Source organism: Glycine soja, chromosome 13, assembly GCF_004193775.1.
Source record: "Glycine soja cultivar W05 chromosome 13, ASM419377v2, whole genome shotgun sequence".
Lineage (NCBI taxonomy): Eukaryota > Viridiplantae > Streptophyta > Magnoliopsida > Fabales > Fabaceae > Glycine > Glycine soja.
In genome coordinates, this window is record NC_041014.1 from 23,605,397 (window position 1) to 23,623,831 (window position 18,435).

Below are 18,435 nucleotides of genomic sequence, written 5' to 3' on the forward strand. Positions count from 1 at the left end.
CTATCATTAAATCGAAAGACTTGATTAAGAGAAAATAAATTTGAAAAAGATATTTACTTCCGATGAATGAAGAAAAAACAAGTTCTCTACAGAAACTAAGGGGGAGACAAGCAGCAACAAAAGTTGTCCTAACGCCCTCATTTCTAAATGATGCGATTTTTACTCTGAAATTCATGGATCGTCTTGTTTAGTACCTTTTTTAAAGGAAGCAAAAGATTAGGAATATCCACTTTTCTAGTCTTTTTCTTTTTGGGAGATTAGAAACGATGAACTTGAATAGCAAGCATGCCTCGTGCTCATGAGTCATGACTTAAAAGAGAATAATAATATATTTTACTTGTACCTTTTTTTTATTCTTTGCATCTCTCTTTTGATTGTTTTTAATGTTTTGAAAATTAATTTCTAAAATGCAGAAAATAATTCTAAAAACTAATTTTGAGTTTGAAAAAAAATGCCAATAAAATAACCCAAAAGCATTTGTTTGAACTCATTAAATAGCCAACAAAATGTCAATTGGGCTTTGCAGCTCTTTCCACCCCTTTTTATACCAAGTCCATCCTTAAAATTTCAACATATAAACTGACAAAATTACCCTTAATAAAGATATTTTCATTTTATATTATGTGCGTGGCAAAACACAATGAAAACAAGTTTTTGTTATGTTAATTTATTTTGTAAAAATTTACCACTACAAAAGCATATTTCATTGTTTATTTCAGGTGAAATAGACAACGTAAACTAATTTTCCTTGTGTATTTAAAAATTTATTTTATAATTGAAATTAAATTAATTATAATATAAGTTACATTTGTATTAGTAAACAAATTAATTATGATACAGATTATCCTAATGATTGTACAAATTACACTTTCTAAAATAATCAAATCAACAGTAATATAATTTTAATTAAAATTGAATTATAATGACAATTTACCTTTTAAAAGAACAATTGAATTAATTATGACACAAATTAATATCATAATTAATTCAATTATTATTAGAAAAAGTAATTTTATAATAATTAATTTAATTACTATTATAATCATAACTTCTATCGTAATAAATTCAAATTCAATTAATAAAATATCAAATTTGTATCTTACTTAAAAAAATTAATTTATATAATCATTAATTTGATTACTTAAAAAAGTTACTTATATATAAAATTAATTACACAATAAAAGCATTTTTTTTCAACCTTTAATGGGAGCAGAAGTTCAGTTGTTAAAATTGATTTTCGTTAATAGACAGACATCTCGAGTTATAAGCAATTAAAGCACACAACTTGAGCGATGGAAGACAGAAAATAAAGACAAAACTTGAAGACTGACATTTTATTAAGGCGATTCAAAGGTACAACGCCACTCAGATATTAACATAGGCTGGCTCGGAGGGTGGTAAATACATAGGCCATAGTTTTATTATTACACAAAATATATTTTGATATTATTTCATATAAGATGGCCTCACCACACCTTCATATATGCTTGTTGTTATTTATGGGTTGACCAAAGGGCCGGAGTTTCCTTGATACTTGAGCTGACGCACTTGACTCTGGCCAAGGTTGTAAGAATTGGAAAGAACCTCCGAAGGGATTGCCCTAAACACATCCTTAATGTAGCTGCTCACGGCGTTGTGGTGTGTCTTGAACACTACGTATTCCAATCCTTGTTCTCCCCCTTGCTCAGCCACCACAAAGTTCTGCGGCACCACTAGCAATTGTCCCCTCCTTAGCTCACCGTCGAACACTGCATTCCCTTGGCAGTTCACCACTCTAACTCTTCCTTTCCCTCGAGTCACATAGATCACACTGTTCGCGTTCAAGTTCCAATGTGGAGAGTAAATTCCATTCTGCATGCATGGATATAATAATACATGTTACATATTATTATTATTATTATATAAATGATAAATGTTTAATTATTATCAAATAAGAGGTAATGATATATTTTAAATTATATGTCGAAACTCACTTTAAAAAATCAATGCACAAATTTAGAATACAAACAATTTTACTCCATTATAACTATAAAATTACCTCTACATAACCTCTAAAAATCAGTTATCTATCAAAGTGAGATTTAATTTAAATGACATTAAAAGGAACCCAACCCTACAACATACTTGTTAACATTTTTATGTCTTCTTATTGTATCGTATATGACCTATGAATTATGATTTTCCCCCTCTTTTAGTGCTTTCTTTTATTTCTTTCTCTGAAGATACACTAATTAACACTGAAAATCCACAACAACACTACTATGGTAGATGTGCAAGTATGCACGTATATTAGTTTCATGTTGATTACTTGTAATATGAATGAAGTGAATTACATACCCTGTAGAGGACAACATATTGGGCACTGAGTCCGAATTGGCGGAGGGCTGGGAGGGTGAGACTGTTGAGGGTGCTAATGCGACCAGCTTTTGGGTTGTAGAAGTCAGCACGTGAAGGGCGAGCAATGTTCTCGTGAAGCTTCATGGTGCAAATATTTTCCTCAACCCCATTTCTAGTCTGACATCCTCTTCCACGTGGTTCTTGTTGTTCGGGCCTGCTTGGTCGCTGTGGAGGGTGATCAGGACGAGGTTGATCTTCTTCTTCGTCCTCGTCCTCGTCATCTTCATGCTTTCCATGGCTTGGTCGTCGTGGAGGATAAGAGGGAGTTTGTTCATATTCTTCGTCTTCATCTTCGTCTTCGTCTTCTTGTTCTTGCCACTTGGGGCTGATAACGCTGAGGCCTCCCTCCACTGTCACGATCTGCTTCCTTTCGTCATCTGGAGACCGAAGTTTCTCAGCTGTGTCCTCGTTGGTGTTGAAGGATTGTGCTAAGAAATGTTTGCTGAAGCCACTGAGCACACTGCCACCTTCTTCCTCCTGCTGCTGGTGTTGCCCCTGCTTGCGTCCACCATGACTCTTCTGCTGCTGCTGTTGTTGCATGGTCTCTGGGTGCTCTATATCTGGGTTCCCAGCAAGGTAAAATACCTTGAAAGTAATTAAAAAAATTAACATGTGAGGAGAACATGTTTTTTTTAATAATAAAATAATAGTTAATAGTAAATGAAGTTCAATTGATATCCAATCATGATACAAGTATATATCCAACTATTTTAAACACTCCATTAATATAACTTATTTCTCTTTTCTTATCACATTATAAATTCTATCCTATTTATATGTATTTTTTTCTTTTTCATTTCTCCCTCTAGATATAAGATAGTGTTCTTCAAACATTTTTCATAAATAATAAAACATAACATCCAAATGATGTGATATAAAGTATATTAATTATTTTATTACTTAGTATATTTAATAAAAGAAAATAATAATAAAAAATATTTTGTTAGGTGTCTTTTTAAGTGTGTATGATACTATGCAGTGACATGTGTATCACTGCTCATTATAATTACGTACTCTGGGGTTTTGATCAAGCTGATTGTTGAAGTTGGAGGTGTCAAGAAGACTGATGGCAACAACTGGTTCATCGCCAGTGTTATAGGTCCAGTAAGGAACACCAGGAGGAATCACTAGTACGTCTCCTTCATTGAAGTGACGAATCTTCTGGTGACTGTCTTGTAGTTGCTGCTGCGACCTTGAGCCTCTTCTGCTTGATTGTTGTTGTGGCTTCTCAAACGTCTCAGGACATCCCGGAAATGCAAATCCAATTGCTCCCTTCCCTGTGCATCAATCATCATCAAGCAAAACAATCACATTAATTATCAACTAATTAACACTCTTTAGTCATCATAATTGTTATGAGTTCATTCATATAACTTGTAAGATAGTTAGTCATCAAATTGTGATTAGACATATAGATATATAGTATTATTATTTTTATTAGTTTTATTAGATGATACTATGCCATAATGTGGTGTTTAAAACCTAGTTGAGAAAAACAAATTCTACTAAAAATGATTAATCAAATTTTCTAGCAGAGATTAATTATAAAAAATTTAATAAATATTTCATATTACTATTATTGTTATCACGTTAAGGTGATAAATACTTCTTACTAATATTACGCACCTTGAACGACAATGATCATTTGGGGATAAGGTGAGTAAGATGGCAAGTGGAGGCCGTTGCGGTTGAGGGTGCGTTTGGAAACAGTGACACCGGCGCATTGCAGCTCAGGGTGTTGAGAGTTCCATGTTTCAATAAGACCACCTTCGGACTCAACGCGGTGGTCGGGTTCCAACGCGTTGAGGTTGTTGAGTTGGCACTCGTTGAACTTGCTGGAGGTAATAGCAAAGCATGCACTCGACAAGAGTAGCAAGCAAAGGGAAGAAAGAGAGAGAGTGAAGAAGGGCTTCCCCATATTGAACTAAGGAAAGTGTTAATAAGTTTGAAGGAGTTGGTGAAGTGGAGAACACGAAGAGTGGCGATTTATAGTGAAGAGAGGAGAGTGAGTGAGGGACACGTCAATGAAGAAGGGTTTCTGAGTTGGTGACATTCTTCACCTTGCATGGCTATTGTTTCCAATTTTGTTACACCTCATACATAAGCTATGCTTCGTTTATATCTGCAACCGTACATGAACAACACCAAAATTGCAGGCACCCTGAATGGTCCCCCTCTACAGATTCTCCGCGTCTCAAATTCTATCCTCCTTATACAATAAGATCAGCATTCTATTCAGTGCATCATATTTTTTTTATACAATTAATTTCCTTTATAAATGAGATAAGGATATGAAAAAAATGTGAAATAAAATAAATAATATTACTGTAAAAGATAAAAAAAAAGGTTTTATAAACTGTTAAATAATTTTTTTATAACCATACTATATCATCTTTTATATAATGCGTTAAATATTAAAAAAGAAAATGACATCCACAATAATCTTATCTAACTCCTGCAGCATAATTGTCTCTGTAAAAGATATATATCAAATACTATGATGTTTAAAATCTTTCTCAATTTGAACTGTTTTACTGTATATGCAGTTCGTCACCATATATAAGGTTGGCATGGAAAAGGAGAAAGAGAGAAATTGCTGCTTCGAATCCATTCTATTCACATTTATAATAAAAACTAATAAATTAACATTTATTTATAAAAAAAATTAATGATAAATTTTTCAAAATTATATATAAATTATTTTCACACTAATTTTTTTTAAATGTCACTTAGATTTAATCATAAATCGAATTTTGAGTATATAATTATATTAAACACTTAAAAAAAAAAAAGGTTTTATTTCCCATAATAATTCTCCTTGACTTAAATAAGATTACCTCCTTTTATGAAAGGATACCAATGCTTTTAAACTTAAAAATAAAACACTTAATAATGTGTCAAAAAATCAAACACTATTTTTATGCCTAATTGATTACATGACGAGCGTGCATGTTATATTAGATAGACACGCGTTTTACTAGATTAAATATTTTTTAGTTCTTCAAAATTTAGTAAAATTCGTTTTTGGATCCTCAGGTTTAAAGTTAAACGTTTTCATTTATAATTTGAGAAATAGACTTGTTTTCATCCTTCATACTAGTGACCATAGGTGAAATGCTAATGTGGTCAATGGATTCAAGTCATAATTCGATCACCACGTCATTTCCGGTTCATGTGACCTAATGGTGTCACATTAAAGGAACGAAAACTGAATTTTGCATTTAAGAGGGAATTAAACATTTAGATTGAATTATTAAAAAGATTAAAATCGAACTTTATACGAGAGTCCAAAAGTATTTTATTATGCTTATATGTTAAAATTCAATAGAATAAATAAGTACTCTCCTATATGAAGAACCATATACTAATTCTGTTGATTGAGTATTAGCTATGTACTAACAGAAATAATTTCCGTTTTTCCCCTTTCTCTTTCTCGTTCTTGGAAAAGTGTGTGCATGATTTTTTTTTATGAATTCATACTCCAACAAATGGTATCCAGAGCAGGTTGTTGAAGGGTGGTCATCGATCGAAAGTGAGGTGAGTGAAACCTAAACACGAGAGACGGTAAGCGAGTGAAAACACGAGAGACGGTGAGGAACCTTATCAATGGCAACAACGAACGAAAACTTTCCGGCGAACTTTCCGGTTCTTGATGGGAGAAATTACGATCAGTGGAGTATGAAGATGAAGGCGATCCTCGATTATCAAGATGTGTGGGATCTGGTGGTGAACGGACTTGATCCGCTGCCGGTGAATCCAACCACTGCGTAACAAGCAATATATAGAGATGCGAAGAAGAAGGATTGCAAAGGTTTGTGCATTCTGCATCAGTGTGTGAATCAAGCAATTTTTGAGAAATTTGCGAGATCGGAGACGAGCAAAGCGGCGTGGGATGTTCTCGCGAGCTCCTACGCCGGTGATCAGAAATTGAAGAAAGTACGGCTTCAAACTCTAAGGTGACAGTATGAATTGCTAGGCATGGAAGAGAGTGAGACAATTGCTACCTATTTCACTCGTGTTCAAACCATGACAAATCAAACGCCGGTGATCGGTGCATTCGCGATTTGATCATGTCACGGTAGCGATTGAAGAATCGAAGGATCTATCAACGCTAAAATTGGAGGAGCTTCAAGGATCACTTGAAGCACATGAACAACGAATGAATGAGAGGAAGTCTGTGAAGCCTAGCATTGAACAAGCACTCATGGTAGAAAGTGGAAACAGAAGTCGTGACAGTCAAGGAGGACGTGGCAGAAGTAGAAACAATTACAAAGGAGGAAAAGGCAGAGGTAACAATTGTAACTCAAACTCTGGTAGAGGAAACTCTAGTAATAATTACAATAGTGAACAAAAGAACAATAGCAGTGAAAATTATAGAAGAAGAGGTGGAAGAGGTGGTAGAGGAAGAGGTGGAAGAGGAGGAAGAAAAATTGATAAGAGTCACATTCAATGTTATAATTGTGAGAAATACGGTCATTTTGCCGATGAATGCTATAGTAATCCAAGCCACCCTGAGGCAAGATTGGCTTAAGAAGAAGATGAGAAGGAGGAAATTCTGTTAATGGCAGTAGAGGAGGAAATTGGTGATGATGGAGTGGAAGAAGTGAGAAAGGAGAAAGTAGATATAGAAGAAGTGTTATATATGGTGACTGTGAAGGATGAGAGTGATCATGGTGATAACTGGTTCCTTGACACTGGGTGTTCAACACACATGTCATGAAAGAAGGAATGGTTTGTTGAGATAGATTTCACTGTCAAAAGCAGGGTGAGGTTTGCTGATGACAGGACTATGAAGGTTGAAGGTGTAGGAAAGGTGATGATCAGGAAGAGAGATGGATCTAAATGCTTTATTTCTGGAGTGTTGTATGTTCCAGGAATGAAGAGCAATCTTCTGAGCATTGGACAGCTACTGGAGAAAGGGTACAAGATGGTGTTGGAGGATTGTGCCATGAAGGTGTATGACAATGAGAGGAGATTGTTGATTAAAGCAAATTTGTCAAAGAATAGAACATTTAAAGCTGAGCTAGATGTTCTAGTGCAACAATGTTTAGCATCAACAATTGACAAGGAAGAATGGCTATGGCATTTTCGTTATGGTCACTTAAACTTCATTGATCTGAATAGGTTACAGAGTAAGGGAATAGTGAAAGGAATTTCTCATATCAAGGTGCCAAATGATGTATGTGGAGAATGTATAAAAAGCAAGATGTCCAGAAACTCATTCAATCAAAATGTATCCACAAGATCCAAGAGGAAGTTGCAAGTTGTTTTTTCTGATGTATGTGGACCAATTCAACATATGACTCCTGGAGGTAACAAATAATTTGTTACATTTATAGATGAGTTTAGTAGAAAACTTTGGATTTACTTGATTAAGAGGAAGAGTGATGTGATTGAAGTATTCAAGAAATTCAAAGTTTCAGTGGAGAAACAGTGTGGAAAGAATTTAGAGATATTAAGAACGGATGGTGGGGGTGAATATGTATATGCTGAGTTTGCTGAATTTTGTGAGAAAGAAGGCATCACACATGAAGTAACACCTCCATACACTCCTCAACATAATGGAGTAGCTGAAAGGAAGAATAGAACTTTGTTGAACATGGTGAGGAGCATGTTAAAGAGCAAGAAACTACCAAAATATTTGTGGGGAGAAGCTGTGAACACTGCTGCATACATCTTGAACAGAAGCCCAACTAGGAAATTGGAAAATATAACACCTGAGGAAGCTTGGACAGGAGTGAAACCAAGTGTGTCTCACCTCAGTGTTTGGATTTATTTGTTATAGACATATACCTGACCAACTGAGAACTAAACTTGATGATAAAGGAGAAATGATGATATTGATTGGATATCACTCAACTGGAGGTTATAAATTGTTGAATCCAGTGAACAACAAGATAGTGATAAGCAGGGATGTAGTAGTGGATGAAAGCAAGGATTGGGAGTGGAATGTCACACCAGAGATAGAAAAATAGAATCAAGTTGAATTGCAACTTGAAGACAGTGACACTGTGACTGTGCAAGAAAATGAAACTGGAGAAGGCAGTGCTGAGGGGCCAAGAAGATCTTTGAGACAGAGACAAGTCCCTCAAAGATTAAATGATTTTGAATTGTTGAATGATGGTGCAATTAATGATGAAGGTGAGCCACTCACAGTGGAAAAGAAGCAGTGCAGAATAAGAAATGGATTAAAGCTATGAATGAAGAGCTTAATTCCATAGAAAAGAATAATACTTGGGAGTTAGTGGAACTACCAAAGAATAAGAAAGCCATTGGAGTGAAGTGGGTGTATAAGGTGAAAGTAAATCCCAAAGGAGAAGTGGTGAGGTATAAGGCTAGATTAGTAGCAAGGGGATTTCTCCAAAGGCAAGGCATTGACTATGAAGAAGTATTTGCACCTGTGGCTAGATTAGAGACAGTGAGAGTGGTGGTGGCACATGCAAGTTTGAGAGGGTGGAAACTACATCAACTTGATGTAAAATCAGCATTTTTGAATGGTGATTTACAAGAGGAAGTGTACATTGATCAACCACCTGGGTTTGTAGTGAAAGGCAGTGAGAGAAAGGTGTTCAAATTGAGGAAGGCTCTATATGGGTTGAAACAAGCACCACGTGCTTGGAACATGAAAATAGATAAGAGCTTGACCAATTTGGGTTTTGTGAAATGTAGGTCTGAGCATGGAGTGTATGTGAAGTCAGGGGGTGAAGACATTATGATGCTATGCCTTTATGTTGATGATCTGTTATTGATAGGAAACAATGAAGCAAAAGTGAATGAATTTAAGAAAAATCTGATGGATGAGTTTGACATGACTGACTTGGGTGAGTTGTCATATTTCCTTGGAATTGAATTCAAGAAGTGTAGTGAAGGAATTGTTCTCACACAGCAAAAATATGCTACTGATATTCTGCATAAATTCAATATGCAACACTGTAACAGTGCTGAAACACCTGCAGAAGCTGGATTGTGGCTCGATAGAGATAGTGAAGAGGACTTAGTAGATCCTACTGAGTTTAGAAGGATTGTTGGGGCATTGAGATATCTCTGCAACACCAGACCTGATCTGGTTTTCAGTGTTGGTCTGATTAGCAGAGTTATGGACAGGCCTAGAGTATCACATCTCAATGCAGCAAAACGAATATTGAGATATGTGAAAGGAACAATTGGTTATGGAATTTTGATGCCCATTAACCATAGTGAAAATACAAGAAATCTATATGGCTATACAGATGTTGATTGGTGTGGAGACAAAAGTGATAGGAAGAGCACTGCTGGGTTTGTTTTTCTAATTGATTCAGCACCAATTTCTTGGAGCTCGAAGAAGGAATCTGTGGTTGCACTTTCATCGTGCGAAGCTGAATACATTGTTGTTGCAATGGGAGCTTGTCAAGCAGTGTGGCTTGATACTTTGATGCAGGAACTGAAGATCAAAGAAGAAGGTCCAGTTGAGCTATATGTAGATAACAAATCTGCAATCAAGTTAGCCAAACATCCAATTGCACATGGAAGATCAAAGCACATTGAAACCAAATTTCATTTCATAAGAGACCAAGTTGCGAAGGGGAAATTCAAGTTGAAGTTCTGCAGATCAGAAGATCAGCTTGCAGATATATTTACCAAGTCCTTGAAATCTGAAACCTTCAAAAAACAGAGAAGCACGCTGAATATTGTTGATAGCAGGAAACTAGCTTAAGGGGGCGTGTTAAAATTCAATAGAATAAATAAGCTAGTTATTGATTGATATAGATATTGCAACGTGTAATAAGTACTCTCCTATATGCTGAACCATATTCTAATTCTGTTGATTGAGTATTAGCTATGTGCTAACAGAAATAATTTTCGTTGTAATTGTTTTTCCCTTTCTCTCTCTCGTTCTTGAAAAAGTGCGTGCGTGATTTTTTTTGATGAATTCATACTCCAACATTATATAAATTAATAACTTAGGTAGAATAAAGAAAGAAAGAAAAAACTCATGAAGTTGTAATTTAAAACAATTGAAGTCGTGTTTGAGTATACCACTTTTACAGAAGAAGAAAAATCATATTTGGATTGAAGTGGTGTTTAATCATGCGATTTTTGTATACATTTTCTTACATGAATCTTGAAATTAAGAAGTTCACAACCCTTGAGATAAGTTTTGGCTTTATATCTCTTTCGCTTCCTTTCTCATTATAAATTATTCTCGCCAATTTCAACCTTGTTGGAAGCACTATGCAGACATTTATTCGCAGAAGCCTCTGCTAATGGCTCACAGGTTGGTTCAAACCAGAGTCATGTTTCGCAAGTGGTTCGGTCTCTGCTATCTTCATTCACTATTCAAGTTTTGCTAGCATTCATCGGAGCAAGCATGTGGTGCCAACGAATCATCGTGAACGTCATTTCCGTTGCTGATTTCCTAACAGTTGTCTCTGGAAATAGAACATGAACTACACCACAATAATATTAGAAAAACGTCATTGTTCCAGTCTTCAGCAAAATGCATAAGGGAAGAAGCACGATTAGGGTTCCAGTCTATGCTTCCCATGGATCATGCCGCCGCCGCATGAAGATTATTAGGAAAACAAACTTCTCTTTAATATTCTGTAATGGTATATATATAATTCAGAAGAAGCCAACAGCTAGTCAAACCATTTAAATTAGATAAATGATGGTGATTATCTCCTGGTTGAAATTTATTGTTAATTGTTAGTTTTGGTCAATCAAGAAAAAAATCATTAAATAATAAATAAATCCTATCAAAATCCATAATTTTTGATAAATTTTTATTAAATAATAGAGATAGTATTAAAAAGAAAATATCAGAGAAAAAATATTTGTAATATTTCTTTTTAAATTAAATAACAAAGTCATGTTTTCATGGAAGACAACTTCAACCATTTAAATTTAAAAACAAATCATATATTTAAACTCGATTTTAATTATTAAAAAAATAAAACAAAAATTATATTTTAAAATACTACTTCTTTGTTGGAAGTATTTTTTAAAAAACGACTTATCTATCTCTAGAAAAAAAATTGAAATTCCACCCATTTTGATAATTTTTTAAATAATTATCCCCATCACGTAAAAAAAGTCTAGATTTATAAATGTAACACATAAAAAAAATACCAAATAATGATTTTTTTAATGTTACATTATAATTTGGATAAAAAAACTAAAATGAGAGAAAATTTTCAATATATTTCAAAAAAAATAATATAGAAAAAATTATTACACAATTGTATATATAGACTTTTTTATATAATTTTTTGGACTACTTTCTAACTTTAGAACATGTGTCACACTTCTAAAATGGGGAAAGAAAAAAATGAAATTCTCCGGTTTCAATTTTGATCAAAGCTCTATCAGGAAAAAAAAATGAAATTCTCCGATTTCAATTTTGATCAAAGCTCTATCAGCCACTAGCTAGGTTCTTCTAGTTTGTTCGGATAATTTTTTTCTATAAACATTCAAACATGAAAAACAAATGTAAAATGTGTTAAGTTTCTTCGTCAACAAAATTCAACTTAAGAATCTTAGCTTTAATTAGAAGAAGTTAAATAAAGAGAGTATATTATATATATATATAAAGTTTTTTATCCATAAGAATCGAAAATAGGATTAAAAAAATTTCAATAACTCGCATGATACTCAATCAACTTAGTTAAACAAATTAAGTGCATAAAATTATTTTAGCTTATCAGAGAAAGTTGATTTATTTTACTTTTTTATTTTATTTTATCATAAATATTGATCGAGAAGTTTATCCAAAGATCACCTTAGTCTACTTTAAGAAGTTCAATGTGGATATTCGCAGCACACTATAAACAAGGACAGACGGTAATTAATCTCCTAAGTTACTCTTATGAAAAGAAAAGTATAAAGTATTTAATTATTATATCAAAATTATGACATAAGTAGTTATATCTATCTTTTACATAATTGAAAACATTTAATAAAAGAACCAAAAACAATAATTAGTGTCGCTAGCCAAATCCATAAACAAGATAACAATTGGGTTTTAATTGATTGGGTCTCAAATCAAATAATGGATTTGTCTTTTCCATGTTAAAAACTAATCAGTTGGAATTCGGAAAGAGGAAAATATTCTTTATGATCATAAATCATTTAGCTAATGGTTTTTCATAAATCATTTTACTTTCATAATTTATTATGATCATATTATTCTTTTTAAGTGACCCTTGAAAATAAAGAGTATATATATATATATGATCAATTTTGTTACAAAATTGCATGGCCATCGTTTCCAATTTTGTTACACCTCACATAAGCTTTTGTATTTGTTGGCATGCTTGTCATGACCAAAGAAGCAAATTTTTTGTATGCTTCGTGTTTATAACTGAGCAGTTGAATGAACAATACCAAAATTGGAGGCTCTCTTTAGATTCTCCGCGTCTCAAAATCTATCCTCTTCACAAATAAGATCAACATCTCGTTTTTTTTTCCTGACAAGAAACCACCAATGTTTTTCAACGCACATACTATATATGATACTAATTTCATCTGCATTAAGTGACTCTCGTTTAGCCCAAAAAAATTTATACAAGAAAGAAATTAAACAAGTTCATCCACTAACTCTAGTTAGCTCTCCATATATGAATGCAACATACAGAATCTTTTACTTGTGTCAATCCTATGAGTTAATGAGATCAACATTCGATTCATATACATTATTTTTATATAATTTCTTTAGTAAATGAGATAAATGGATATAAGAAAAAATGTGAAATAAAATGAATAACATTGGGTCACACGTATACAGTATAATCACACTTCAGTGTGCATATATATACGTTGCTATCATATCATATTAAACTTACACGTGCCTCGCTTATATTATTCGGATTGTGAATTTGGGCTACCATGTCCAGAAAATATATAGAGGCGTCGATTTTATACGTTTATATACGATTGACCCGTAGATCTAGCTATCTTGTAATGTTTGGATTTCAGGATTATAAAAGCATGCGCAGTATAGTGAGCAGTGAGAGAAAGAAAAGCAAGAATAAATCTTTAAAGAGTGGGACCATGCATGTCTGAACTATTTTATTAGAGGAATTATTGTTACTAAACATGTTTTAATTTTATTTGTTGATACGATTCCAGTAAGGAATTATGTAAATTATTACATCTAGTAGAGGCTAATTTTTTTATTAACGTGTTATTAGTAAGAAGCATTTATTAATTTTTATTAAAGAATTTGACCGATCTTAAGTTTTTCCTCCCATAATCTTTTATGTTAATGTTGTTTTTTAATGAATGATTTTTTTTTTCTTCTGTATATTGATTCAGAAGCAAAAGCAAGGAAGGTTACTGAGTGGTTGTCATTAATTTGTCTAGGATTTCTAGGCGGAACATGAAGCCTACAAATATGTTGTTATGTGGCATGTGAAATCTCAATAAATCGCAAGATGCATGGATTTTGTGCGTTGCAATTTCAATTTTCATTTTGGCGTTATTCTATGAGAATGAATTTAATTTGTATTGTATCTGGAGTATCTGCTTGGGTTGTGAATTTGATTCTTTAATGTCTGATTGCCTCGCAAATCGCAATCATGTGCCTTGGGTCTCGAGGTGTGCTTGTGGATGGCCAATTTTTCATCCAAAAAATACAAAAAATAAAAAATTATTCAAATAATACAATTAAAAAATATTTACATATGATGCAATTCACTATTCAAGGTGAGAAAGTTATTTTTTTATTTAACACATATTTAATTACTAAATTTACAAACATATTTTTAATTAATTTAGCGTCGGTTAAGCTGAAAAAATACTTATATTAGATTATAAAAAAATAAAAATCTGCTTATTTTATTAAAAAAATATTTTTAAAAACATAAGTATTTTTTTATTCAAATGTATTTTGTGTTATTTCAATTTTTATTGAGATTATAAAATATAAGTACAAAAATAAAAAATATATTATAATTATAAAGTTTACCACAAAATATAATTATATATTAAAAAGTTAAACAATAATTGAAACAATTATAATAACATTTGTAATTTTTCTATATTTTGCGTAGGAATAGTCGACATTAAATTGAATACAAATGTGGTTAAATAACGATTGTATCAATTATGTAAATAATTTTTGGGTTTTATTATTTGAATAATTTTTTACTTTTTTTATTATTGGGGTGAAAATTTCTATGGATAGCTCGGATATGTCATAGTGTTACCACAAAATGTTATTATTGAGCATTTTACTATATAAGACTAAACTTGGCACAAGATGTGTTAAAAGTTTAGTATAAAGATTACGAAGTCTCAAGTTAGATATGGAACTAAACTTGGAGCAGTTATAATGCGGCGCTTTTGTTTTCCTTTTGAATCTTTTGGCTTCTTTCACAATTTCAGCAGAATTCTTAATATTCAAATTTCTGAATTTACTTGTGATTTATGATGCATCCTGGTAAAGGAGTTTTAAAACTGGTGTAGGCTCAAGGTGTGTTTTGTTTAGGAAATTAGTTCCAGAAAATTTTGGTTGAGTTTGTCGCCGACCAATGTTTTAATTAACTTCCATAAGCAGATTCAAATTGCTTTCAGTGACCAGCAACCAGAATTAGACATGATTTATTATTAATCATTTGTTTTTATTCAGAAAACTTAATGCACCATGGTGCATTTTCCATTTTGTTGATGCAACCAATTGTCCATATTTTGACCACGTTCCTATCTATCACTAGATAAACAAGCTGTCCCCCAAAAAATTATCTCCAACTAATAATATTACACGATCATCCAATTCTATTCCATTAAATTCATGTGCTTTGAGTTCCAAGTGTTAAAAAAACCATTAGAAACATATAGATATGCAAAGAATCAACAATTCTAGCAGCCGAGAACTAAAACCTTTGAATCTTTAGCAGTGAGTAAAACGGGTCTATTCTGCCAAGCAATTTCATGTTGGTAACTGAGTGAGGAATGTACAATATCTTCAAATCAAATTGCTACTGTAACAAGAAGAACATGGGAACAGTGGTTCTAGCTGTAGATCTATAGAACATTTTCTTCTTCTTGTAGGTTCTATTTTCAACTGTTATCACTATCTTCCCAGGTTCACTGATGTAAAAGGAGTTTCTAGTGCTGCTACCATCTACACTTTGGTTTTGCAGTAGTACAGTGTATGAGCCTTCATCATCTGGAATGAACTCTTCCTTGTAGGACACATCCCATCCCACCACAGTTACATCCCACATTATTGTCACTCCAAGCTAGACACATTCCAAAATCAAATTACAACAAATAAGCAAATTAGTCTTACATGGTAAATAATAATAATAATAATAATAATAATAATACTTTTAGGTACATGTGCATAAGTGCATTCAATTTTGATCCAAAAAAAGATTCATGTTGTATATACCTGTTGGATTGGAAATTCAACTTTAGAAACCGTACTTCCTTTGATTTTAAGCTCTGAAACCTTATCATAAGGCGAGAAGTCTTCATCATTGTTCCTCCTTAGACCACCATATTCAGTTGGAAGGTGCTCTGGGGCTATAAACCTTCACAAATGACAAATGTTAATTAACTGTGGTTGAATAAGATTGAGAGAATGGAACACTAAGGTTCATGTTAAGCACACTTACTTGAGAAGTGTCTGTGTGACCTTCTGTGACCTAGCTAAGATGAACTTCTTTTTATTTCTCTGGTTCATGAACCCTGATAATAGCACTTGAGAAGTGTAGAACCAAAATGGAGCATATACTATAATCTGCAAATTAAATCAAAAAATGGGGGGAAAGAAAAATCAATCAGCATTCTGCAGTTTCAATTTAGATTAAAGCCTAATAGCCACTAATACCACTATGCTCTATTATACTTTTATAAACTAACATTTTTGTGAATGATCTCAGGGTAGTAGTTCTGAAACAATATTAGAGCCTTTTTGCTGACTGAGTTGAGCTCCTTGGTTCCTTGCATTGGAGTGTTCCTCAAATCAAAAACCTGAAGTATGGATTCCACCCCTCCTTCTCTAAAACAAAGCTTCTTCACAGCCTTTTCAATCATTTGAATCCTCCACCTCAAATACTTGTCACATGTGTTATCTGATCCAAATGTCTTCTTGTAAACACGCCTGTCTTTGAAAATCTCACAAGCATGGTAACACACAGGACGACCTTCCCTATCCTTACCGCACAAGAATCCTGCATTATTTCCGAACTCAGAACCCAAATCCTCATCGGTGATCCCATCAACGTTGTTCTCGCGGCGCCACACAAGTGTCTTTTGCAGCATGTCAAAGGCCTCATTCACCTTGAAATCCTTGGCCTTCAAGAATTTCCTCAAAACAACATCAGTGCCCTCATGAGCCTTGCTTGGCAACAAAGGGACACCCCAGAGAGTAATCTCTCTAATCTGTTCCCTTGCCACTGCTATTTCTTGTGGTGCAAGTTTCTCATGATCTTGTTCTCCTAACAAATAGTTCCCAAGAATGGCATCCTCAACCTTGCAACGAAACTCGAGCAATGACTTCTTCATCTTGAGTTTAATCTCAGCAGGACTAGGCGCCCCCGCGTCTCCCAAAGCTGTGGCATCAAGATCATCGTCATCATCTTCTTGATCACAATCATGATCTTCTTGGTTCTTCTTCTCTTGGACCTTGAGACTCTTCTCATCATTGTTGTTGTTCTTATCAAAGAAATTGATAACTAGGGGTACCCCAACAACGATTTTCCCATATTCATCATTGCAACAACATTCATTGGCGTCGTTCATGGTTGCCACTCAAATGTTGTAATTAATTCTTCTCCTGCATGCACCGATCCTCCTCCTCCTCCTCCTCCTAGATTAGAGAGCTCCACAATCGTGATTTGGACTACTATATCAAGATTTTTTAACTATCAGCAACTCAACGCGACCACATGAGCTGCATTTGTCCGCGATTTGCCACGATGTCAACAATCGCGATGAAACCACGGTGACCGATATTTAAAACCTTAGAGCATTTGATGGAGGGAGGGGGTGGAGAAGGAAAGAAGAGAAGAAAGGTGGCATTTACATTACATTATTACATGCATAGATGCATGCATGCATGAGAAGGCCTTGTTAATTTGTGACAACCCAATAATGTTGAGTGATGATGGATCACTTCCCTCAAATTGAGAATGCTCAACCGTTAGTTTAGGTGAGTAGCGCCAAATATAGATCACAAGTAATGGCTTGGTTTCTTATTCGTTGGCAAATAATGTTTTCGAATGATTTAAACCAAGTTGGCATGGCAAGAGGACAACGCTCTTTTTCATGCAACAAAATCAATTCACACGGGCCAACCTCGTTGTAATCACAACAAACTTGTAACATCCTGTTTTTTTCATAAAATAAATAAAAAAGTGTGAGGTCGTATGTATTGTATAATTCATTAGCAATGTTTGCATGCAAAAATTATTTTAAGGGTTAGACCTGAATTAGGAAAGTGAGATCTTAATGGATTCTTCGAAGTTTAGGCCTTTTGGATAAATATACTATATTTGAGTGTTCTTTTAAATCTATGTTGATCTATATAGTTTGAGTATTTTCATAAAACGGAATGACCTTGGCTAGTCACCTTATGATTTCACTTAATGAGAGTGACCTAACATACTCATTGTATGACGTGTCTTATTATCTACTTCTATGCACTCTAGTGTTGTTTATAACTGACATGATATCACATTACATATAAGATTGAGTCTGAGTGTATTTATTGTATAACACTTGTGTAATGATCATTGTGACTTCTACATGATGGTGGGTAATAAATTGTGTGAGTGTGAAATATTGTGTTGTACTTGGGATTTGTAATGTGAAGGTGTGGAATGTGATTTTGTAATTAAATCATTGAGACAAGTGATGTTACGCAATGAGTAGTAAAATGATGTAAATTGTGCTAAGTTGAGTTTGTTATACTTATATCATATACATGTGTCTTCATTTATCTTTACCTATTTAGGAATATGATAATTCACTCTGTGTGTTGTTTGTATTTAGATCATGTCATGATCTCGAATCTTGTGTTCGTGGGAGCTGATGATGACTAGGTGGATTGTT

General features: G+C 33.7%; 3 protein-coding genes across 3 annotated transcripts; 1 reads left to right on the forward strand and 2 right to left on the reverse strand.

Annotated features, from left to right (window-relative positions):
* Window positions 1–1,307: 1,307 nt before the first annotated feature.
* LOC114382226 (glycinin) lies at window positions 1,308–4,364 on the reverse strand. The gene is made up of 4 exons (XM_028341502.1): window positions 4,024–4,364; window positions 3,412–3,674; window positions 2,338–2,982; window positions 1,308–1,851 (listed from the first exon to the last, which is right to left on the reverse strand). Exons 1-4 carry the CDS (start codon window positions 4,313–4,315, stop codon window positions 1,498–1,500), a joined length of 1,554 nt encoding a protein of 517 aa, XP_028197303.1. The 5' UTR covers window positions 4,316–4,364; the 3' UTR covers window positions 1,308–1,497.
* A 2,192-nt stretch (window positions 4,365–6,556) lies between these two features.
* On the forward strand, window positions 6,557–6,928 carry LOC114381724 (cold shock domain-containing protein 4-like). The gene has a single exon (XM_028340950.1). The coding sequence runs from the start codon at window positions 6,557–6,559 to the stop codon at window positions 6,926–6,928; it is 372 nt and encodes a 123-aa protein (XP_028196751.1).
* Window positions 6,929–15,132: 8,204 nt separating this feature from the next.
* On the reverse strand, window positions 15,133–17,730 carry LOC114382180 (patellin-4-like). The gene is made up of 4 exons (XM_028341425.1): window positions 16,243–17,730; window positions 15,996–16,120; window positions 15,770–15,911; window positions 15,133–15,617 (listed from the first exon to the last, which is right to left on the reverse strand). The coding sequence occupies exons 1-4, from the start codon at window positions 17,122–17,124 to the stop codon at window positions 15,354–15,356; spliced, it is 1,413 nt and encodes a 470-aa protein (XP_028197226.1). The 5' UTR covers window positions 17,125–17,730; the 3' UTR covers window positions 15,133–15,353.
* Window positions 17,731–18,435: the final 705 nt, after the last annotated feature.

Bases quoted from the DNA above. Each gene is read 5' to 3' on its own strand.
- LOC114381724 (XM_028340950.1), top strand. From the start codon at position 6,557: ATGAATGAGAGGAAGTCTGTGAAGCCTAGCATTGAACAAGCACTCATG.
- LOC114382226 (XM_028341502.1), bottom strand. From the start codon at position 4,315: ATGGGGAAGCCCTTCTTCACTCTCTCTCTTTCTTCCCTTTGCTTGCTA. The intron at 3,675-4,023 runs GTGCGTAATATT...ATTGATGCACAG, and splicing joins AATGATCATTGTCGTTCAAG to GGAAGGGAGCAATTGGATTT. The intron at 1,852-2,337 runs GTATGTAATTCA...CCATGCATGCAG, and splicing joins AATATGTTGTCCTCTACAGG to AATGGAATTTACTCTCCACA.
- LOC114382180 (XM_028341425.1), bottom strand. From the start codon at position 17,124: ATGAACGACGCCAATGAATGTTGTTGCAATGATGAATATGGGAAAATC. The intron at 16,121-16,242 runs GTTAGTTTATAA...TTTAATTTGCAG, and splicing joins CTGAGATCATTCACAAAAAT to ATTATAGTATATGCTCCATT. The intron at 15,618-15,769 runs GTATATACAACA...GAATGTGTCTAG, and splicing joins TTGAATTTCCAATCCAACAG to CTTGGAGTGACAATAATGTG.